Below are 25,084 nucleotides of genomic sequence, written 5' to 3' on the forward strand. Positions count from 1 at the left end.
ATTGGGGGGTAAGTGAATGGGGTGTGTGTTTTTCTATGCCTGGTAGAGGTGGTTTGGATGAGGCGGTCGTTTAGGTAGGTTGGGCTGTCTCCATTTATAGTTTTAAATAGTATACAGTAGAATTTAAATTGTATTCTTTCCTGGATTGGAAGCCAATGAGAATTGATGAATGCCTCAGTAATGTGATCATGTTTTTTCAATGAATAGACGAGTCTCAGAGCTGTATTCTGAATTGTCTGTAGTTGTTTAATCATTATTGCAGGGCAGGGGAGGTAGAGGATGTTGCAATAGTCTAGATACTTAGGATTAGAGATTGTACTAGGAGCTGAAATTGTGTTTTTTCGAAGAATTTTCAGACTTGTCTAAGGTTTCTCATAACTGCAAAAGATTTCTGTATTGTTTTGTTAATTTGTGGTTGCATGGTGCAGCCTTTGTCAATAGTCATACCTAGAAGTTTTAGGGTGGTTTGCAAAGGGTAGTTGATAGAGTTGATTTCTAAGTTGGTTATGGTTGGGATTTTGTTATTTTCTAGGAGGATGAATTTAGTTTTGTCTGGGTTGAATTTCAGTTTGTGGTCTTCCATCCAAGTCGTAACTGTAGCTAGAGTTCTGTGTAGTATGTCTGACATTAAGAGCATTGGTTGGTTGAAAGGAATGAGGATGATGATGTCATCAGCATAGCTATAAGAGGATAGGCCTTGTTTGTTCAGGTAAACGCCAAGAGAGGCCGTATATAGGTTGAAGAGAGTAGGGGGACTAGGGAAATAGAGAATTTTAAGTATTAAGTTTTAAGAATTTTAAGGGAAATAGAGAATTTTAATCTCTTCACTGCGTAGGATCATTGATTCAACTCAGATTGTCTAATATTATTAGTGTTTAAAGCAAATGTTTTATATTTAGTTTAGTATTGGGTTTTTTTTTTCTGCTGCAGTGTTGGAGTGCATTCCAGCAGTCTTTTCTGATTACTAATCTGTTGAGATCGTAACCAGTATACACAATTATGTGAAGCTTGGAAAATCTGAAACTATTTTTTTTTAAGCTAAATGGTTTTTTTTTTAGAACTGAAGGTTAAGAGTGATCTCTTGTCTTATAATTCTAAGAAGTTCTGTGGTGCAGAACTGTGTCCAGTCAGTATTCCAGATACTGTATATACTAGCAGAGTCAAAGCCATTTTGAGACAGGAGCAAGCATGGGCAGGAATGAATGGGAATTAGTGTTGCCCCCACTATCTATCAATGCAACAACTGCTGTATGCTGTCTCTCTCCTTACATTGAGAAGGCAAGTCTTATCACTGTTGTGCATGTCATGATAACATCAAGATTGGATTACTGTAATGCACGCTACACTGGTCTGACTACAAAGGGTTTAGACCAGCTCTAATTGATTCAGAATGCTGCAGCAAGACTGATAGAAGATTAACAGTGCTGTGATCATATCACATCACACCAATTTTGCAAAAACTTCACTGGTTATCAGTACAATATGGGGCAAAATTGAAAACTCTGATTTTCAAGATCTTTAAAGGAAATGGCCCAGAGTATTTAAAGAACAGGATCTCCCTCTACACATCTCCAAGGTCATCGAGGTCCTTCCAAGGAGTATTCCTAACCACACTCTCTCCAAAGGACATCACGCGAAGTAACACCCATCGGTGAATCTTCTCCGGAGTAGCCCCCACACTCCCTGAATGTACTCCCTGAAAAGCTTTGCTTAACATAAAACTATCTCTACTTCAGAAAGCAAGTGAAAGTTTGGCGCTTCACCCAGGTCTGTAATAGTAGAAGTAACTAGCCCCACACACATACACATCCACTTGCTTACCCATTCCTACCCTAGAAGAAGATTCTCAAAACTTATCATGCCCTTAACGATGGTCACTAAACCTGTTCCAGCCAGTTTAGCATACATGTATTTTTAGTGTCCGATTATCAAAATGGCTTACTGCAGTCTTTTCTGATCTTTCTAGCAGTCTCCAACTCTGCCATGCAAATGTAGTACAACACAATCATTAATATAAAAATGATAGTAAAATGGGCTCATTAATATTCAAAGGAGCACTCTGGGTGATTCTGTATCATCACCATGTGATTCCCGAAGTGAGGTGCAAGCTTTTGGTGACCAAAAATCACCAACTGCTCCGGGGGTGCCGGTACTGTGAAAATCGCATCTCAGGCATATGTTTCTGGCTGTGGCTCATGATATGACATTAAAAAAAATTACAAGATTCACATGAATTTTTTTTTTTTTTAGTGGGGGGGGGGGAAACAAAAGTACACTTCCTGAGTGCAAATAATATAGGCATGTCTCATGTGTTTCTGGCTGTGGCTGAATTTTTTTGAAGCGTTAGGCTCAAGCTAAAGCTTAGTCCCCTGACAAAGCTAATTATAGCGAAACAGGGGCCCTTTCGGGAGTTGGCTGAGAGGGGTCCGTAGGAGATTTATCCGGACCTTTTCACTATCTTTAGACTCTGCGCATATCATCTATTGAAGATCCTTGCAGCAGATAAGTTCATTATTATTTTGTTGTTTTGAGTTTTTTGACTAAGAAGATAATCTATGAGAGTGGAGGATTGAAATATGCTCTGCACTGATGATAAATTTTAACTCAAACAAAATAATGATTTATACAGTGGAGTTTTTATGACCAAGGATGTATCTGCATCTTTAAATTGTTATATTTGAAGTTGCTGAGTCTGGAGGATTTTTTGTTTAATCCGACGTGATGCTGAGGTCTTTTTTCCACCTGTTAATTAGTAATGGTGAGTCGCGAGCTGGTTCTTCATAGATTGATATGTACCTAAATGCATTGGTTGAATGTTCATGATTAAATTTGACATTCAAAAAAATTACAAAATTCAAAATCCCATGAATTATAGGCCTTTGTGAGCCACACGTGTTTTGTGCTTCAATAGTGGATGGCATTATGGATGGTGGTTCAAACTGTCGCACTTTTCATGTTGTCCTGATAAGAAGCTATGCAATGTGACCCGAAGATGATGTCAACGTCGCTTTTCCTAGCACCTGCGCACATTTAAGCCTCTTTTCGTGGTGTGTTCAGCGCATGTGCCGATCGCTATCACCAGCGACTTATCACATGTAAATTTAGCAACCCTTTGCGAAATTCCACAAACCTCATTTGCATGCATGGAAGTTTGAGAATGACTCGTCTTTTTAAAATCATTGCAATAATGGCCGTGACAGCAACCTATCAGATTTTTCCAGTAATATTAGAGAATCTTCCTCTCAGAAACAATATTCAAACACCTTTCTGACTTCATGTGTGACTTTCTTTAAATTAGTTCTCCTGTTACTCTGTCTATCAGGGGTCTCAAAGTCCCTCCTTGAGGGCCGCAATCCAGTCGGGTTTTCAGGATTTCCCCAATGAATATGCATGAGATCTATGTGCATGCACTACTTTCAATGCATAGAGTAGGCAATCCCGGTCCTCAAGAGCTACAGGCAGGTCAGGTTTTTAGGATATCCACAATAAATATGCATGAGATAGATTTGCATCTCAAGGAGGCAGTGCATGCAAATCCATCTCATACATATACTGTCAAATCTGTTTTTATTGATAGACAAAATATACATAACAAATGCATTGAAAGGAATCCAAATTAATATAAACAACATGGCTACATGGCATGTACACCTTATACATCACTGCAACCCCCGTACTCCCCCCTCCAAAAAAAAAATCCCAATGAAATGCCCAGAAAATCCTCTACAATCCCAAAACCGCAGATATAAAGTAAAACATCGGGAAACGGGTGGGAGGGTGGGTAGGCACCAACCATCGTCTGCCAATTTTTGGGGAGGCCATGGCCCCTGTGGACCTGGTACTTGGCATGTCCAGATTACAGAAGGGTGCTCCAATTGAGCAGTTTCCCACTGGAGGAAGTTGGAGAAGTCACTCTATCCCCTCTTTTACTAAGGCACGGTAGAAATTTCTACCATGGCCCGGAGCGCTAAATACTCCGATGCTCCTAGAATTGGAGCATTTAGCGCCCCAGGCCACGACAGAAACCTCTACTGCGGCTTAGTAAAAGAGGGCCTATATATTTTTCTGCCCCTGGAGAGTTCCCAATTTAAAAATAAAAAAATTAATTTGTTACAGAAGAATTGCCGCTTTCTTCAAAACTGAACTTCCATGGTAAAACTGGTTACTACCGATAGAACAGCGAGCTTACTCTGCTGTGTTCATATCCATGTATGTTCGTCTACATACAGCTAAAACTAACCACTATCCAAACAGTGTAATCTCTTTGAAAATGTAGTCACAATTACCATAGTAACCTCTTTGCATTCAATAACAGCATATTATTAATCTATCTTTATAACTTCAGGAACCCAAGAAACAATTTTATCTTCTCTTATAAAAACATTTGCTGTTAGCAATGATAATATATATCTGCTCCATCAGCAAAAATATAAGGCTTTTTTTTTTTTTTTTTTTTCGTTTGCAGTAATAATCACTGACTGAAAGAGGAATGTGTGATGCCTGATTGTTCTTGTAACTTCCAACAGGAAAGGGGGAATGGGGGATTGCGGAGTGGAGTACATCTGCTACTGATAAAAAAAAATTTAAATATACAATTCTGTCACCAAAAGGCCTCCTCTTGCAAAACTGCGATAGCAGTTTCTAGCACGGGGTGCCGCGCTTAATGGCCCGTGCTACTCCCGACGCTCATTGAGTTCATTGGGCTCCCCGCGCTAGAAACTGCTATCGCAGTTTCATAAAAGAGGGGGCAAGTCTCATTGCTTTCCAAACGTGCATGCTAAACTTTTGTGAGCCCAAAAAAATGATTTTAAGTGAAATAATTTCGGGAGGGGAACCTTTTATTTCCCTTCCATTTCTTTAAAGTAAATCTCTCCATTGACTGCTTGTGTTAAAACAACTCCTATTTCCTTAGTCAGCTATTTTTCCTTTTCCCTGCTACCACAGTTTTCTATAGCTTCTCTGTTTTAATTGAGTTCTTCTAAGCTTACTTTTTTTTTTTTTCTTCACATAGAGAATTCACTTTGCACTTGGTGGAATCCTTCAACTTACCCAGCTCTAATTATGACCCAAGCACAAACATGAAAGGGGAGAAACGAGAGAGGAGCAAAAAACACACATTTATCATCTCATGGCAAAGATAAATCAACCTTTGTGGGATTTTGTTAGTGCTATGCTCTGGCTGTGCCAGAAAAATGAAACCGCTGTAGAAGAAAATAAAACCAACAACCCTGGGGCAGCTCCAGTTTTGTGAGCGAATATTGCCAAAGGGTTAGATGGAGGATGAAATAGAAGCATAGATGGGAGTAACCTGAGAGGAGTGGCAAGTGTAGCTCGTGGTCTCCTTTCTAGGCAAACTGAATGAAGGAAGAGATGATGGTCGCCTATGTATTTTATTGTTTGTATTTTTGCTTTGTGTTGTTAATAGGGTCTTGTATGGTTTGGTTTTTTTTTATTGTCGATTTTGTATGTAATTTTGTAACCCACCCTGGGTAAGAGCGGGATATAAATAAATAAACCAAACCAAACCATGGTGATCTTTATTTGCAGTTATTTACTATGGAGTCCTTTTATGAAGCTGTAGTAAGCAATAAAGCATTCTTACTGTAGCAAAAAAATAAAAAAAAAAGCTTACCGCTGGGTGTGCTCTGGCATCCCAAGGTAATTTCTTGCAAGTGATTGTGCTACAAGCATGCTAAAATATAAAATGTATTTCTTTAGCCCTGGGAGTGGGTCGAGGGTGGGTCGTGGGTGTGTGGTTGCTGCATGAACCCTTAGGGGCTGATTCTATAAACAGCGCCTAAATCGGCCGGTGCCTTAAAAAAAAAAAAGATGCTGGCCACATGCCAATCAGGCTTAGGCACCGTTTAGAGAATCATGGCTTGTGATGTCTATGTAAAAACTTACCCCCCTCTTTCACTAAGGTGCACTAACCGAATTAGCGTGTGCTAAACACTAACATGTCCATAGGCTAACATGCACGCGTTATTGTTTAGCGCGTGCTAATCGGTTATCGCACCTTAGTAAAAGAGGGCCTTGGGCACCTAAGTTTTTGGAGAATCGCTCTTAGTGGCGCCTAACTCACGCTCTGCCCATAGAAATGCCCGCTTGGGTGTTAGGCACTATCTTTTGTAGAATCGGATAGACGCCTCTCGCCCAATTAAATTATTTTTTTAACCAATTATTGAGGCTGTTAAGGGTATTTGCCTTTTAAGTTAGGTGCTTAAGAGGCGTCTAACTTTAGGCGCCTTTTGTAGAATCAGCCCTTTAAGTCTTCGTTCTATAAATGACACCTAAGGTAGGCCTCACTAGATGGCTAGATTGGTGGCACCTAGGTGAGCTCCACATGAAACTCACCATTATTTAATTGGCTTAATTATTTAATAATTTATTGGAGAATCCTTCGAGGGTGTCACTCTGTCCCCGGATGAGCGCACTCCACCGATCCGCCCCGAGGCAGCGGAAGAGGCGTTAGCCTGGGACGTTTTCCTGCCGGTTGTGCAGAGCGGAAGTACCGGCTCTGGTTTGAGGCAGGAGAAGCTGTCTGTTTCGTCATCGCAGCGCTCCATGGGGGGAGCACAGCCGGCTCATGAAGTTCCTACGGTAGTAACTCTGGATATAGGTACTTTGACGGCTACAGGGGTTACTGGAACTGAGTTTTTGCCCCTACATAGACCTATTGTGGAATGCTATTACTAATTTTCAAGTCTCTCTGTGGAACCAATACAGCAACTTTCTACACAGTGTACTAAAGTACTTTCAAAGAATTTAGAACTTAAGAATAAAGTGACTACTTTGGAAAATAAGACTGATGACTTGGAAGTCTGGACGAAATCTTTGGAAGCGCAAGCTTTAACTTGGGTTAAAGACAGTGCGAGTCTACATTTCAAACAAGAAATGTTGGAAAATTCCATCACGAGATGTAATCTGTGGATCATTAATTTTCCCAAAGCTTATCCAATAACTGCTTTAGTTATGTTTAAAAGATACATGAATGAGATTTTGAAGGTGCCAGAAACCTCTTATCCACTTCTCTCTAAGATATATTACCTTTCAAAGAGAGTTAAGTCTCAACGTCCAAACCAGCAGAATTTATCTGCTGATAGTCTGGTCTTAACTAATTTCCTTGAGAAGTCGGAGACGGAGGTCCAGGCTTCTGCAACATTGTTGATACAGTTTGCCATTGATTCTGATAGAGAATGGATGTTACAGTTGTTTTTTAAATATAAAGATGTTCCATTTTTGACTAACACTATCAGAATGTTTCCAGATGTATCTCGTTATACCCAGAAAAGACGAAAACAATTTCTTATTTTGAGATCACAGGTTATTCAGATGGGGACAACTTTTGTTCTACGATTCCCTTATAAATGTGCTTTGGTTTATAAGGAGGACAGGTATGTCTTCTATGATCCACAGCAATTATCTAAATTTATATCTTCTAAGAGCAATTCTTGATTAACCATGAGTAAGGCAGGCTCTTAGAGCTCAGAAAGAAAGAATAGTTTAAGAGAAATCAGACTGCATTCTTATTTTCCTTTTTGCCATTTGCCTATTTATTTTAGATTTCAGCTTATCACCAACTCCGCCTTTATTTAAATTGTGGACTAAATATACTTTGTAATATTTTATTTAAATTCCTATATTTTGATCCTATGGCTTATGGTGATTACATTGTATTTTTCTTCATTTGAAATTGTAAAATTGTCAAAAGTTAAAATTAATAAAAATTCAAATTATAAAAATAAAATAATTTATTGGAGAATCCAGTGGCACTATCATTTTATTTGGTACATTTATGAAAGCGAAGAGTCAACTATCTGTGAGAAATAACAAACTTCTCTTTATATTGACAGGGGTTGCAATACAGCTTATTTAAAAAAATTGGAAAAATTGGGATAGACTAAATTACACATTCTGGTGGGAATCCCTTTGTTATATTTTTAAAATGGAGCGGTTTATGGCAAGAAATTTATAGATGTTTGGGAACCGTTAACTAAATACTGCAAGGATTGATCTCTTTAGATGTTCCTTTAAACATATACATCCAGGGTGGAAGGGTGGGGGAGGGGGTATATTTTGGATTTGGTTTAATGGGTATATATTGATTGTTATTGAAGGTATTTATTTATTGTTTAATAGGTGAAAGGGTGGGGGGAAATAATTTTCCTTTTTATAAATTAATGTAAGTTTAAGGTGCTTTAATTTTAATATTATATGTAAGTGTATTAATTATTGTGCACTTCTGTAGTTTAAAAATTGAATAAAGAATTAAAAAAAAAAAAATAACTGTCTTAATTGGTGTGGTAATTGAGAACACCATTAAAAGCCTATTAAAAAGAAATTTAAACATAATTAAGTTCCACATGTAACTCGGCAAGGCACCTAGTGACACCTACTTGTGCCTACCTGAAAATGGGCATGGTTAGGGGCGGAGAATGGGTGTGGAATGATTTAGGCATCTGCAGGCATCTGTGTTAGGCGCTGGTAAATTAATCCAGGAAAATCCTGGCCTAATATCCTGCCACCGAACATTATGATAAGTTGACTTAGGCACTAAAAGACACGATTCTATAAAAGAAACCTAGTGACTGATTGACAACTGTGTTGAACGGCACAGGCCTTAGTGCCTATACCAGTGTCTCTCAAACTGTGTGCCACAGCAATGTGCTGTGCCCTGAAGAGATTCTGGGTGTGCCATGGGAAATTCCAGAATTTTAATTTATTTTTTAAAATTCCCTTCATAAGTATACACTAGAACAGATGACATGTATAGAAACATAGAAACATGGCGGCAGATAAAGGCCAAATGGCCCATCTAGTCTGCCCATCCTCCGTAACCATTATCTCTTTCTCTGAGAGATCCCACGTGCCTATCCCAGACTCTCTTGAATTCAGACACAGTGAATGTTTCCACCACCTCTTCTGGGAGACTGTTCCACGCATCTACCACCCTTTCCATAAAAAAGTATTTCCTCAGATTACTCCGGAGCCTATCATCTCTTAACTTCATTCTATGACCTCTCATTGCAGAGTTTCTTCTCAAATCAAAGAGACTCGGCTCATGCACATTTATATTACGCAGGAATTTAAACGTCTCTATTATATCTCCCCTCTCCCGCCTTTCCTCCAAAGTATACAGATTGAGATCTTTAAGTCTGTCCCCCATACATCTTATCACGAAGACCACACACCATTTTAGAAGCCTTCCTCTGGACCGACTCCATCCTTTTTATATCTTTTTGAAGATGTGGCCTCCAGAATTGTACACAATATTCTAAATGAGGTCTCACCAGAGTCTTATACAGAGCCATCAATGCCTCCTTTTTCCTACTGGCCATACCGCTCCCTATGCAACCTAGCATCCTTCTAGCTTTTGCCGTCACCATTTCAACCTGTTTGGCCACCTTATGTCGCATATGCAAGAGCCTGTCAATGTTCTAAGCGTCTGTGTGTGTAAGGATACAACTGCTCAGACAAGCATCATTCTTTGACATGATTGGTCCTTGAAAACTAACGGCAAGTAATTTTAGTTTTATTTTTTTATGCAGCATTTATCTTAACTTGAGTAACAGAGCAATCAAGGCTTTGTTACCATATGGATCTTCTTATCTTTGTGAACTTGGGTTTTCAGCTCTGACAGAAATTAAATTTAAAAAAAGAGAACGACTGTAGATTGTGGATGATGAAATGCATGTTTGGTTGTCAACTATCGAGCCACATTTTGAGTTAATTTGCACTAAAAAAAAATCACATCCATCACATTAATTAGCAATTCTAGTCTATCTACGTTAGTTCCACTATTGTTACAATTACCCATACATAGCTTAAAGAACTTTAAATAAATAACTCTCAAATTTAATTTTTTGTTGGTTTTGCAATTTTATGATTTCAATTATAATGTGCCGCAAAAAAAAATACCATTTGCTCCGTTTAGTGTGCCCTTGAGAAACATTTGCTATGCTCAGTGTGCCGGAGCTACAAATGTTTGAGAGACACTGGCATACACAGTAGGTGTCAGCAAGTGCTCACTTGCTAATGGGAAACTCAGCAAGTGGCCATTAATGCTAGAAATAGAAAAATCAGCCGTTTTACTCCAATGGTAAAAATGGCCTTAGCGCATGGGAATGACATATGCTAAGGCCACTTTTTACCACAGCTTAGTAAAAGGGCCCTTGGGTTAATAGTTAAACAGCTACAACTCACTAGACCTACGAAATGCATGAGAAGCTTTACGATCTGAAGATAAGATCAGTCTTGAGGTCCCATCTATTAAACAGATAATGCTTTATTAACCTCGCAGGGTGGAATGTTGTGGAATGCATTACCATGGGATATAAAACAGTGGTTCCAAACCCTGTCCTGAAGGAGCCCCAGGCCAGTCGGGTTTTCAGGATAGCCCTAATGAATGTGCACAGAGAAGATTTGCATGCCTGGCACCTTCATCATATGCAGATCTCTCTCATGCATATTCATTAGGGTTATCCCGAAAACCCGACTCAAGAAATCAGTTAAAACTTTGCTTTTCCAGAAATGTTTTGGTACATGATTGAGTAGGAATTATTTAAGGTAATCTTTTTTTATTGTATGGTGGATTGTAACTCGATCAGAATTGTTGGATGGTTGTGAATAATAAATTTTTAAAAAATAAGGGGTCCTTTAACTAAGGCACTAGCCGCTTTTGCGCGTGCTAAACGCCGACGTGTCCATTATAGTCTATGGATGCGTTAGCTTTTAGCGCACGCTAAAACGGCTAGCGCGCCTTAGTAAAAGGACCCCTAAGTGCACCAATTAGTGTTCTCAGTCCTAGAGAGGCAGACCGTAGGATTATCTTTGGATTAATTCTGTACTGCATTAGAGAGCAGCCTGTCCGCTTTCCCCCCGCCTCTTCCGTGAAATTTAGAAACGAGGGCTTACTGTGGAACAGAAATCACTTTCATAAGAATTTGATATCATTTGCTTTAATTGCACTTCTGATAACTGTCTATGATACGGTGGTTCAGAAGGCCTAGTGCCAGTGCCACTGCCATGTGATAAGCTTGGGCCTGATTCCCAGGCTTGGCTGCTGTTTATCAGGTTGGCAGAGGGCTGGGATATTGTAAAGCAGGGCTACGCAATTCTAGGTCTTCAAGGTCCGCTGGCAGGCAGGTTTTCGGGATATCCACAATGGATATGCATGAGAGAGATTTGCATATCAATGAGGCGGTCCATGGAAATCTCTCTCTTGCCTATTCATTGTGGATATCCTGCAAATGGCTTGCCTGGGAACTTCAAGGACAGGAACTGAGTAGCCCTGCAGTACAGGCAGCATTCATTTATGCTCTCAGGAGAAGGGAAACTATAAGGGGGCTAATGCTTTAGGCATGATGAACATACATAGATTGTCAACAGTGACATCCACTGGGAGGATTCATTGCACTGCTACTGTGTGTTCGTTACTGCTACTGCGGATGCTATTGACAGCTATTACTATAAGGCTTGCATTACACAAGAAGAAGATGGAGGCAAACAAATAGGAAAGAACCCTTGATAGATGCAAATGAAGGTTTATAGTGGAATAGGCTTAGTTATGTGGTTGGTTAGGTCAAAAGAAGATGACCAGTTCATTGAGGATAAGAGGCTACAGCAAGATCTTGAATATATAAGCACATATATAGGGCTAAATTCTGTAAATGATGTAAAATTCTGTAAAATTGGCACTGATACAAATCAATACTAAGCACTACTCTACTGTATAAAGAATGCTGACACCATTTTAGAAGGCCACCAGGCTCCAGTGCTGTGAGAAGAACTTGGAGAAGTTCTGTGAAGACTAAGTGAATATTTTTTTTATTGTTTGGTGACTGGAGACGAGACTTGGTTCTATCACAGAGATCCCAAGTCCAAAATGGAGTCAATGCAGTGGAAGCACAAGTCATCCCCCACCCCTCAAAAAAAGTTCAAGACAGGAAAATCTGCGGGCAAAGTCATGGCAACTGTCTTCTGGGATGATGAAGGACTTTGGTGTCTGGAGTTCATGCCACACAAGACACCCATAAGCGAGGAGTGATCATTTTGCGAGAGTCAATCGAGGCAAAACACAGAGTAAAACTCACAGCAGACATGCTAGTTCTTCACCTCGGTGTACCGGTGCATAAGCCATAATAATCGCAGGCTGCCATCCAAGAATGTAAGTAGGTGCTCAGAGTTGGATGCCATTTATAGAATAGCACTTACAGTGCCGGGATCTGTGCCCAAAACCTGGTTTAAATTCTCATGCCTCAATCTGGCATGGATCCCCCTTCTGGAATACTGTGTGCAAATTCTAGGAACGCTTCTGATCCTTCCTTCCCGGATGTCTTTTCATTTTCTGTTTTCTGTATCTTCAAAATTGTAGTTCTCCCTTCTCTCCTCCTATTTACTATCCTACCTTTGGTTGTGTTTGTTTGGTCCGTGATAGGTCTTGTCTGTTTATATATATTAATTCCCCCTTTGCTTTAATTTTCATTTATTATTTTCATGTACACTTTGAATCTTCTGATTAGCATTTAATCAAATTTTTAACAAACTATGAAACTATCCACCCATGTCCCTCCCGTAACCATGCTCCCTTTTTAGACACACGCAGATCCCAGCGCCTAAAGACGAGCACGCAATCTAAATTAATGGCAATTAGTGTTGGTAGTTAATAACACCAAATCATTGCCACTAATTGGCTCATTTGCTAATTAAATTATGCACACAAATTGGGTGCCTGCCCTAATTTGAATGTGCCATTTTCTGTGATCTATATAGAAATAGGGCTAATATGATTTTCTTTTCCTGGTCTTGTCCACAGTTTTAGCATTATGTGATACCTACCCCAGCTCTCTTTCCCCATGTTTTCTACCTCAAGTTTCAAATTTAAAAATGATTGCAAAACAATTTTGTTTCCGAGAGGTAACCTCTGTTTTGCTTCGGACGGCTATGGGGAAAAGTATAATGCTGGTTTTTACAAAGCCACGGTAGAGGTTTCTACCACCAACCGGCGAGGTAAATGCTCCGATGCTTATAGAATTCCTATGAGCATTGGAACATTTACCTTTGCCGACCCACAATAGAAACCTCTACCATGGCTTTGTAGAAGGAGTCCTAAGTGTTTGCAAAAGAACCCTATCTTGCCGACTGGCAAAAGAATAAGAAAAACCCAATTCACTGGGAAAAAAAAGTATTATAGGTTAGAGAAAAGCCAGCTTTGATAAAGAAAATTTGTCTGGTTTTGATGAAACAAACAAAAAAATTAATTCTAAACTAAACTAAACTAAACTAAACCTTGGGTTTATATACCGCACCATCTCCACGAATGCGGAGCTCGGCACGGTTTACAGGAAGAAGGATGAGAGAGGAACTACAGTGGAGAGATTAAAGAGTTAGGTGTAAAGAGGAAGGTGAGAGGCCTAAGAGGGGGGAAGTGTTACAGTTTTGAGAATAGCCAGGTTTTTAGGTGTTTGCGGAAGAGTTGGAGGGAGCTTGAGGTTCGGAGAGGGGAGGTGAGGTTATTCCAGATCTCAGTGATTCTAAAGGGGAGGGATGACCCAAGTTTGCCTGCATGGGAAATACCTTTTATGGAAGGGAAGGAGAGTTTAAAAATTTGGGAGGATCTGGAGGAAGTAGGGGTTGGGGAGTTCCAGGATAGAGGGATAACGGCAGGAAGGATGCCATGTAGATTCTCCCGAGACAAACTGAAAATGGTTATTGGTTGCTTTTATTTCTTTTTACCCATTACCTCTAAATCTGAGCATTGCCAAAAGGCAACAGAAAAACACACTACTTGGAATTCTGCTATAAAATTTGAAGAGTACCAATGTATTCATACAGAATAAATCACTAAGCAGAGAATGCTTCTGACATAAAAAAGAAAAATTGGATATATTATCAATAGCTTGCTCCCAAATTACACAAGGAGAAATCAGATACATTTTCAGTAGCTTATTCCCAATTCTCTTCATTCCATGACTCACTAAAGCCCGTCTGCCAAGCCAAATATGCGTGTTGAAGGCTGGAGGCTTGCATGGAAAAAGTAATACGAGTAACATTTGCAATATGTAGGAAGAAGTAAGCTATGGAATATCTATTAAATTAGGTTTGATAGTAAAAGATAAGACAAGCCATTAAACTAAAAATATGTTATTTTATCTTAACTAAACTACTTTGAATTAAAATCAGTCAGATAATTCAAACGATCTAAAGAAACGTATCGATAGAGCTATCCAACTTTAAAAAATCCTAGCAGCTCAAAGCTACAAAAACAATTACTGAATGAAGAAGTTTGCAGCATGCAATAAAAAGAATTTGTTTCCGCAAATCCTTCATAAATCCTAATACGTTTTACTAAGGGCTCCTTTTACAAAGGTGCGCTAGCGGTTTTAGCGCCTCCTTATAAGCAGGCGGTAGTTTTTCAGCTAGCGTGCACTGTAGCGCGATCTAATCGCGCGCGTGCGCTAAAAACGCTAGCGCACCTTCGTAAAAGGAGCCCTAAAAGGAAATGGGAAAGGCCTGTAGACTCTGCTGTGGACAGCCGGGTTATTGGGGAAATCATGTTAAGGCTATAATGTTATTACCCAATAGTTCAGTGGTTCCCAACCCTGTCCTGGAGGAACACCAGGCCAATTGGGTTTTCAGGCTAGCCCTAATGAATATGCATGAAGCAAATTTGCATGCCTATCACTTCCATCATATGCAAATCTCTCTCATGCATATTCATTAGGGCTAGCCTGAAAACCCGATGGGCCTGGTGTTCCTCCAGGACAGGGTTGGGAATCACTGCTATAGAAGATACTTGAGCAGGTTGAATCATAGTATATTTCAGTGGTTCCCAACCCTGTCCTGGAGGAACACCAGGCCAATTGGGTTTTCAGGCTAGCCCTAATGAATATGCATGAAGCAAATTTGCATGCCTATCACTTCCATCATATGCAAATCTCTCTCATGCATATTCATTAGGGCTAGCCTGAAAACCCGATTGGCCTGGTGTTCCTCCAGGACAGGGTTGGGAATCACTGCAATAGTTAACCAAAACAAGAGACTTGTGGAGGATCAATGTCCAAGATGAAGGCTTTATTAAAACAACTTACGGTAATAATCCACATGGAAATGTCTAGGACATAATATACTGAGAACATTTGGACCCAGCACGAGTTGAAACATAAGAACATAAGAATAGCTTTACTGGGTCAGACCAATGGTCCATCAAGCCCATCAGCCTCTTCTCACGGTGGCCAATCCAGGTCACTAATACCTGGCCAAAACCCAAGGAAGTAGCAACATTCCGTTCAGAATCCTAAAGAATAGCAAGATTCTGGAATCCCAAAGAGTAACATAAGATTCCAGAACCTCAATCAGTAGCAACATTCCATGCTACTGATCCAATGCAAGCAGAGGCTTCCCCCATGTCTTAATAACAGACTATGGACTTTCCCTCCAGGAATTTGTCCAAACCTTTCTTAAAACCAGCTACACCATCCACTATTACTACAACCTCAGGCAATGTGTTCCAGAGCTTAGCTATTCTCTGAGTGAAAAAAATATTTCCTCCTATTGGTTTTTAAAGTATGTCCCTGCAGTTTCATCAAGTGTCTCCTTGACAGGAGCTACAAAGTAAATAATAATCTTTTTTTTTTTTTTTTAATTCTTTATTCATTTTCAAAACTTCAATTGTGCACAAAAGATGATGCATTTACATAAAATATTATCATTACAGCACAATATACTTAATAGAATAAAGACAAGACTTATTTTCCCCCACCCACTTTCCAATTAACCAACACCTCATAAAAATACCTGTAAACAACCTACCTATATCTCTTAACCAATGTCAAACCATACCCCCCCTCCCCGGATGTGTCTGATTTCCTCAGTTATATAAATCAATCAATCCTTACAATATTTAGGGCTCCTTTTACAAAGGCGCGCTAGGGCCGTAATGCGCGGAATAGCGCGTGCTAAATTGCTGCATGCGCTAGCTGCTACCGCCTCCTTTTGAGCAGGCGGCAGATTTTCAGCTAGCGTGCACTATAGCGTGCACTAATCCTGTGCATGCGTTAAAAATGCTAACGCACTTTTATAAAAGGAGCCCCTAGTTAATGGTTCCCAAACTTCCATAAATTTTTTATAATATCCCTTCTGAAGGGCCATAAACTTTTCCATTTTAAAGACATAACATAGGGATTCCCACCATAATGAATCATTTAATCTAGCCCAATTTTTCCAATTCTTTAAAATAAGCTGCATGGCAATCCCCATCATTATAAACAAAAAATGTGTTATTTTTTGCCGAAATTTGACCTTTTTGCCCTCATAGATGTTCCAAAAAAAAAAAAAAAATGGTATCATATGATAATGTCACTGGATTTTCCATTAAATTATTAACTTGATCCCAAATCGATCTCCAGAATTTTAGTATCACGGGACAATAGTATACAATGACAAACATCAAATTTATACTTGGCAGAAGAAAGGCCTAGCAATCTACTTCTGTATTCTGCCAAGAAAACTTGATGATGTTCGTCAACTCGATAGGACTCGAACATGAGTCGATGGCACCTATCAATAGAATATAGAATCATTGCAGTTTTTTTCCTCTCTTTCAAATGCTGATAATGTTATGAGAATTCATCAAGCTGTGTTAGGTTCATAGGTATGAAACAGGCTTTAGCATTCAGCACATTTAACTCGCACTGAATATTGGACGGGTTAATGTCTTGCAGAATATTCTAAGGAATATCACATCCTTAGATTATAATAATAATAACTTTGTTTTTATATACCGCAATACCACAAACAGTTCAGAGCGGTTTACAGAGGAAGAGACTATATACAGACAGCGATATTACAAAAAAACTTTCAAAATTACATTAGCATGGTAAGATTAATCAAATTTTCCCTGGAAGTGTTTTAGAAGTATATCATGGTAGAAATGGAGTCAGGGAAATTTGTCAAAGTGATAAGTTTTGACTGACTTCCTAAAAGTTTGGTAAGAAAGAGCGCTGGAATATATGTTTAACCAACTTTATCTCAATTTGCCATTAACAGGATGGCAAAAAAAATAGCAAAATCATTAATATTATCCTGAAAGCATAACATTAGAATATTTTACAATAAATTTATAATCAGTAGTGTAAATTTTGTTCATGAAGCCCCAGAGGTCTGTGTGTGTGGATTGGCTAAAGATCAAATGAAACCTGGTATTCCTCAACTCTAAACTAAACTAAACTAAACTAAGCCTTAAGTTTATATACCGCATCATCTCCACGGAAGCGGAGCTCGACACGGTTTACAAAGCTTAAAAATACAAGAAGAGAGGGGAGAGAGAGTTTACAAGGGCATATGAAAAGAGGGGAAGTAAGAAGGAGATGTTATATATTAGAGAAAAGCCAGGTTTTCAGTTGTTTCCGGAACAGTTGGAGGGAGCCCAGGTTCCGCAGCGGGATAGTGAGATCGTTCCAAAGGCCCGTGATTTTGGAGAGGAGGGATCTTCCCAGTTTGCCTGCGTGGGGGATGCCACGTAGAGAGGGGAAGGATAGTTTATGTCTGTGGGCGGATCTGGTTGTAGCAGGCGTTTGGGCGAGGAAGGATAGGGGGATTAGTGGCGGAAGGATGCCATGAATTATCTTGAAAGCTAGACAGGAGCATTTGAAGTGAATTCTGGAAAGTACAGGGAGCCAGTGAAGATTGGTAAGTAAGGGGGAGACGTGATCAAATTTGCGTTTAGCAAAAATCAATTTGGCCGCAGTATTCTGGATGAGCTGGAGTCTGTGAAGACTTTTTTTTGTTAGGCACAGGTAAATGGCATTACAGTAATCGAGTTTGGATAAGATGATGGATTGTACCAGGACGGTAAAGTGTTTTTGGTGGAAATAAAAACTCTGACTGCTGACCTATGCAGGCATGCTGCTGCCATCTTTCAAGAAATCTATTCTGGTGTCTGTAAGTTGGCACATGTCCTCATAGTTCCACTGGTTCCATCCCTTGCATGGGTTTCTGTGGCAACAGGATGCCCAGGCAGGAAGAGAAAGGAAGTCATGGCTAGGTCTGTGAGCATGTGCACTGGTCACAGGGCTTCTACTGGATATTTCTATTATTATTGCCATCCAAAGATGTCATGTAAGTGGCCCTAATCAACAGTTCTAGCATGAAGAACCATTGACCACTTTGTTTTTGGCCTAGGACTAGCAGGTTGAGGCAAGTGCTAGATGAAGTGGGATTAGAGGAAAACTCGACGAAAAGTTCATAGAGGAATGGGATCTAGGATGGGCCGAGGTGGGAGGTAGAAGGGGCGGTGGACCCAGGAAAAGTTTTGCTTGAGGGCCTGGAAATGGAACTTATAATCTTCTTAAAAGTAAAGCAGGTTAAACCAAATTATCATTGAAAACAAGTCCTGAAAAGAAGGGCAAAAGGTTTGTTTAAGTAACCATGTTCAACTGCCTTAAGATAATGTTCTCTAGAGAGTTCTGTACCTCTGCCCATTTGAGAATACTTAGCAAAACCAAGCCAGATTGTTGAACTTCTAGGAGTACACCATATTCTTACAGTGATCCAAAAGACAACTTAAATTTAAAGCAAAGTTAGTCAACTGTGTAATAAAGTGAGGTTATTAAACCATGAAGTACAGCTATAGGAATGTAGTTTGGAGAACCTAGAAAGAAACCGAGTGCTTAACCTTATACAGGAACCTGTGCATCGCTGTACATATTACAGATACGGAGCTAGATGCAAATGAAACTTACTGAAATAAAAGCCTCTCTCGCCACACACAAACTGAAGGGCATCCACCAGCTCAGCTCCACAGAGTGTCTCTGAGCCGGCTGCTGCTGTACGGGTTAGGGTAAACACGCACAGGGTGAGATAGAAGAGATGACCATAGGATACAGTGTGTTTCTTCATCTGGCAAAGAAAGAAAAGAACCATGTCAGATTTTCTCAGTACAGTCAGCATGAAAAGGCTTGGTTAATCAGCGTGCTTCCCTGAGCTGGAAGGAAGGGGGTGCTATCTAGCACTTGAAGATCAATTCTGGGAGAGTAAGTTCTATTACTCTGTCTCAGGTTAATTTTACCTTGTACATGTAGGTACAATAGATATTTTCCTGTTCTTGGAGGGCTCACAGTTTAAACCTGGCAATGGAGGTGGGGTTAAGTGACTTGCTGAAAATCATATGAAGCATTGGTGGGATTTGAACCTTGACTCTCCAGACTGTTGCTTTTACCATCAGTGATGATTTCCTGCTCCCATTGCCTCTTAAACACAGAACGTACACAATGGAAGCAATTCTATAAATTGGGGCCTATGGTCATGCACCATTTGTATGCTTCATTACCAAGAAACTGGCAGTTACACTCATAAGTGCATTAAGCGCCTTTCTATAAAGATACACATAACTGCTAGGGTGTACAAGGGGGTGCTGAAAAGTTCTCAGTCCAACCAAGAAGAGAATGACATGGATATGATTCAATCAATTATCTGAAACAATGTCAAAACACAGAATTTCATTTCTGCAAATTTGCACTTAATGAAATAAGATAACACTTCTTTCAGCTACAGTGGCAAAATAATGCTCAGAATTTAGGAAGTTGGTTGGTTTGGCTGAGAACTTTACAGCACACTCTCATATCTAATAAAAGTGAGCCAAGTATAGGGCAATCAAGCCACTGTGACATCACTGATGAGGTTGGATTTTATTGGTGGAATGAGGCATTATGACATCACAATCTCAGCTCTGAAAGTCTTCACACTACGAGGGGGTGTTGAAAAGTTCTCACCCCAACCAAGAAGTGAATGACATGGATATGGTTCACTAAATGATCTAAAAGAATGTCAAAACATAGAATTTTGTTTCTACAAATTGGCATTTAATGAAATAAGATAACACTATTTTCAGCTACAGTGGCAAATTAACGCTCAGAAGTTAGGAAGTTGGTTAGTTGGGCTGAAAACTTGTCATCACTCCTTCGTAATCCAATGGCAGAGTATGGGTGGGAGTGCCAATTGATGGGCGCATCCTACAGAATCTTGCAAGTTATGCATGCCCTTGTTGCACTAATGCATTACCAGTTATACCATGTATATGGTAGATATTACATTTTTGGTGCATCAATGGTGGCTTGTACTAGTATTCTATAACAGAATCTTAGTACCAGGGTCCCGTTATTGAACTGATGCTCAGCCTGCACCAATGGGAAGCCAAATTTGGCATGCATCTTTATAGAATTATTCCCTATATGGCACTGGCATACCAAGGGGGGGGGGGGGAGGTCCGCCCTGGGTGCATGCCCTAGGGGGGGTGCACAGCCGGCCAGGTCCGGGTTGTCCGGTGCCGGTCTGCACAGGGCTGGCAAGATCACATTGGGGCCATCGGCAGCGTCTAGGCTGCAACGGCAATGAGCGGCATTGGTGGCTCCCCTGAGACGCAATTCATGATCGGCAACCCCTCCCCCCCCACCGTGACACTTAAGATTGATAACGGGCCTCCTTCTACCCCCGGCATCAACAGCACTTCATATTGGCAATGCAGTGCTCAGTCAAAAGCTTCCCTCTGACTGAACTGCCTGGGCGGAAACAGGAAGCTGAGTCAGAGGGAAGCTTTTGACTGAGTACCACGTTGCCGATCTGAAGTTCTGTTGATGCCGGGGGTAGAAGGAGGCCCGTTGCTGATCTTAAGTGTCATCGCGGGGGGGGGGGGGGGAGGGGGGCATTGCTGATCTTGTTGCCAAAATTGGAAAGGTGAGAGGAAGGGAGAGAGATGGGCCTGTGGTAGATGGAGAGATTGAGAGAAGGGGGCAGATGATGGAAGTAGGGATAAGGGGGAGAGAGAAGAGGGCAGATGATGGAAGTTGGGAGAAGGGGGAGAGAGAAGAGGGCAGATGATGGAAGTGGAGAGAAGGGTGAGAGGGAAGAGGACAGATGATGGAAGTGGGGAGAGAGAAGAGGGCAGATGATGGAATTGGGGAGAAGGGAGAACAAATCCTGAATGGAAGTGGAGAAAGAGAACACATACTGGATGGAAGGAGGGATAAAGAAAAAGGACATATGCTGGATGGGGGGAAAAGATAGTTAGTGAGATAGTGGAGGGGTGAAGGAAAGGGGTGGCATGCTGTGGGTAGACACAGTGAAAAAAGGGAAACTGAGGACTGCATAGTAAGAAAGAATTTAATTTAGATGGAGGCAGAAAATAAAGAAGGAAGACCAGAGAAGGAAAGGGAAGAGTGAGAGGAGAGAGAGATGCCAGAGAATGGGGAAGGAGATAGAGATATCAGATCTGAGCGGAGGAAATGAGAAGAGAGAGATGCTAAAAACCACCGGGGGGTGGGAAAGAGAGATGAAAGGAGAAAGATGCCAAACCATGAGGGAACAGAAGGAAGATGATGGATGCCAGACCAAAGGGGGAGGGGAGGGTCTAGAGGAGAGATGGCAGGGGGAGACAGACAGTTACTGGAAGGGGCAGATAGTGGATGGAATGGGCAGATGCTGAATTGAAGAGACAGGGCAGATGCTGGAAGGAAAAGAGTGAAAAGAAGATAAAAGCAGAAACCAGAAACAACAAAAGGTAGAAAAAAATCATTTTATTTCTATTTTGTCATTAGAATATATCAGATTTGAAATATATATCCTGCTAGAGACATAACTGGGGACTGCAAAGCCCAGGTAGTGCTTCTTTAGCTAGATAGAAGGGGTAGAGAAAGAGGGCACAAAATGGAAGGAGGGGATAAATAAAAGGAGGGCGACGAAAATGATAGGAGGCTTGCGCCGGAAGACGTATGAGGAGAGACTGGAAGCCCTGAATATGTATACCCTAGAGGAAAGGAGAGACAGGGGAGATATGATTCAGACGTTCAAATACTTGAAGGGTATTAATGTAGAACAAAATCTTTTTCAGAGAAAGGAAAATGGTAAAACCAGAGGACATAATTTGAGGTTGAGGGGTGGTAGATTCAGGGGCAATGTTAGGAAATTCTACTTTACGGAGAGGGTAGTGGATGCCTGGAATGCGCTCCCGAGAGAGGTGGTGGAGAGTAAAACTGTGACTGAGTTCAAAGAAGCGTGGGATGAACACAGAAGATTTAGAATCAGAAAATAATATTAAATATTGAACTAGGCCAGTTACTGGGCAGACTTGCACGGTCTGTGTCTGTGTATGGCTGTTTGGTGGAGGATGGGCAGGGGAGGGCTTCAATGGCTGGGAGGGTGTAGATGGGCTAGAGTAAGTCTTAACAGAGATTTTGGCAGTTGGAACCCAAACACAGTACCGGGTAAAGCTTTGGATTCTTGCCCAGAAATAGCTAAGAAGAAAAATTAAAAAAAATAAAAATAAAAAAAAATTTAAATTGAATCAGGTTGGGCAGACTGGATGGACCATTCGGGTCTTTATCTGCCGTCATCTACTATGTATGTTACTATGTATGTTACTATGTATGTTACTATGTATGTTACATGATGGGGGGAAAAGGATTGAGTTAGGGAAATACTGAAGGGGGTGAGGGAAAGAGGTGGCGAGCTGTAGGTAGACAGTAAAAAAGGAAATTGATGAGAGGGTAGTAAGAACGTAATCTAGATGGATGCAGAAAATAAATTGAAAAGGAATATGAGGGAAGAAAAGGATTGCAGAATAAAGGTGTGGGAGAGGGAAGGAGAGGAGAGAGATGCCAGACCAATTGGGGTGAAAGCAGAGATGGAAGGGGGAGGCATACAGTTTCTGGAAGGGGCATAGAAGGAGAGAAGATGCAATATAGAGGCAGAGAGACGGCAGTCAGTGGATGGAAGGAAGAGAGTAACAAGAAGATGAGGAAAGCAGAAACCAGAGAAGACAAAGGTAGAACAAAAATTTTCTATTTATTTATTGCTTTAGGAGACATGTGTCACTGTTTCTGTGGTGCACTGTATGCAGAGTCCAGCTTCTTGCTGGTTCAATTTAACCTTTGTCTATGTATTTCTATTTTATCCCTCCTTTTACAAAACTGTGGAGCGTTTTTTAGCACCAGCCGTGGTGGTAGCAGCTCTGATGCTCAGAATTCTATGAGTGTCAAAGCTATTACCACCATGGCTAAAATCCACACTACAGTTTTGTAAAAGGGGGAGGGGTTAATTTGTGATTACATACTAGGTGAAGGTGTTTTCTGTGTTCTGTGTGTTCGAAAGACATGATTTTCTGTTAGGATTGACGGTGTAGGATTGATCTGTACTATTCTGGCTTGTTTAGTTTTACAATGGGTGTACTGATGTACTGCTCACTGCAGTATGTAAGATGCTGCCTTTTCCTAGGTACTCATGTTGTTACTAAAAATCATGTTTTTTGTACAGATGGGGGGGTGTCAAAAAATGATGGGCCCCGGGTGTCACATATACTAGGTATGCCACTGCTATATGATATCTACAATACATGCATTCCAAAGCTCATGGCCATCTTTCTTGGAATTGGTTGCATGCAAGTTTCTGAATTGCAAGCACATTAGGGTATTGACTGGAAATTACTAGATGTTAAAAAAATGGCATGTGATAACATGAGATGTCCTGCTACATTTTTATGGTACCTTTTCAACTAATTATGCATTTTGATGTCACATCAAGCATCACATGACAATGTGATACAAAGAATTACCTGGGCAGGAGAAGCTGGAGTTTAACAAGGGATTCTTAGAGACAGGAAGAAGTTGCGCTATTATAGTGAGAAAAATGAGGCGGGAGTTTGAAGACACATTTGATTATTAGGAAACAAGTTACATTTTTCAGATGTTGAGACATTCTTTTGCATAAATTAATATGCAGCTTTGACCACAAAAGACTTACCATATGCATACCGTACAACTAGATTGCCCAGTTCCAGGTTCCAGGCTGGAGATTCTTTGACCAGTCTAGATTTTGAACAAAGAAGTTTGGTATTTGCAATTCCCAATTCTGCCCATTGAAATTACTACTGCAGGTTCCATAATACATCTGGATGGGGTTGGCAGAGATCCAAGATTACCCTAAAATGTCCCTCCTGGTACTAGTTATATTGGAGAAGGCAGGTACAGCAATGGAAGCGTGCAGGACATTGGCGCGTCAACAATCCTGGCTGACATCTGCACGCAGACCGAATGCCCTGTTCTGCTGCTAAAATGCCTTACCGTTCGCGTTCTGATGGGGGGTGGGGGGAACCCCCAGTACACTTAGAATTGGTTGCGCTCCCATTGGGATGGGGGTGGGAGGGAGAACCCCCCAGTACACTGAAAACCTCTGTTCTCTTGCTGTTCGGGAGTTTTCAGTGTAGTGGGGGATTCCTCCCTCCCACACTCCCCCAGCGGGAGCGCGACCAGTTATAAATGTAGTAGGGGGGTTTCCCCAACCCCTCCTCAGAACAGCCTGGAGCACTAAATGCTCTGATACTCATAGAATTCCTTTGAGTGTCAGTGTCATAGTAAGGGGGAGGGGGCCTGCCCCAGGCACGATCTTGGTAGGGGCGCCGGCACACATCTTCCTCTCTGCCCCCCTGCTCCTTCCTGACCCCCCTCACAGCTCTTTAATTTTTCCTGCGCGAGCAGCATTACAAACTTGCTGCTCACGTCAGTGTCGCCTTTCTATGATGTCACTTCTGGGCCGTGCGCCTAAGAAGTGACGTCAGAGGGATTGCCGACACAGCATGGGCAGCAAGTATGTGATGTTGCTCCCGCACTTTCCAGCACAGGTGTACCAGTTAGAGTGGGATGTGGCCCTGGGTCCCTTCTCTATAGTCCCCTGTACCTACCACCAGTGGGGTAGCAAGGGAGTGGGGATGAGGGGGGCAGGATGCCCTGGGTGCTCGGGGTGTCAGCCCCCTCCTCCTCTCCGCCCCACCCTTCCCACTCCTCCCTCTGCTGTGCCCCTTCCCCCATCCCTTTTTAACTTTGGCGTGGGCAGACACCAACTTGCTGCCCGTGTTAGCTCTGGCTCTCTCTCCGACATCACTTCTGGGAACCGCCCCTAGGAAGTGACGTCAGAGAGAGCGCCAAAGCCGATGAGGGCAGTAACTTGGTAGCTGCTCATGCTGAAGTTAAAAAGGGATGGGGAAATGACGTACACACAAGTGGGGGGGGGGGCGGGGAAGAGGGTGGGGGGAGGCGCC

At 41.3% G+C, this 25,084-nt stretch overlaps 1 protein-coding gene across 2 annotated transcripts in view; it reads right to left on the reverse strand.

Moving 5' to 3' along the window:
* The window catches only part of IGF1 (insulin like growth factor 1), a 158,996-nt gene that overhangs the window by 118,294 nt on the left and 15,618 nt on the right, over positions 1 to 25,084 (reverse strand). For both annotated transcript variants that reach the window (XM_033952507.1, XM_033952508.1), the window contains exon 2: positions 18,741 to 18,897. In XM_033952507.1, the coding sequence (XP_033808398.1) occupies positions 18,741 to 18,897 (157 nt within the window). The remainder of the gene's footprint in view (positions 1 to 18,740; positions 18,898 to 25,084) is intronic.

Source organism: Geotrypetes seraphini, chromosome 7 (genome assembly GCF_902459505.1).
Source record: "Geotrypetes seraphini chromosome 7, aGeoSer1.1, whole genome shotgun sequence".
NCBI lineage: Eukaryota > Metazoa > Chordata > Amphibia > Gymnophiona > Dermophiidae > Geotrypetes > Geotrypetes seraphini.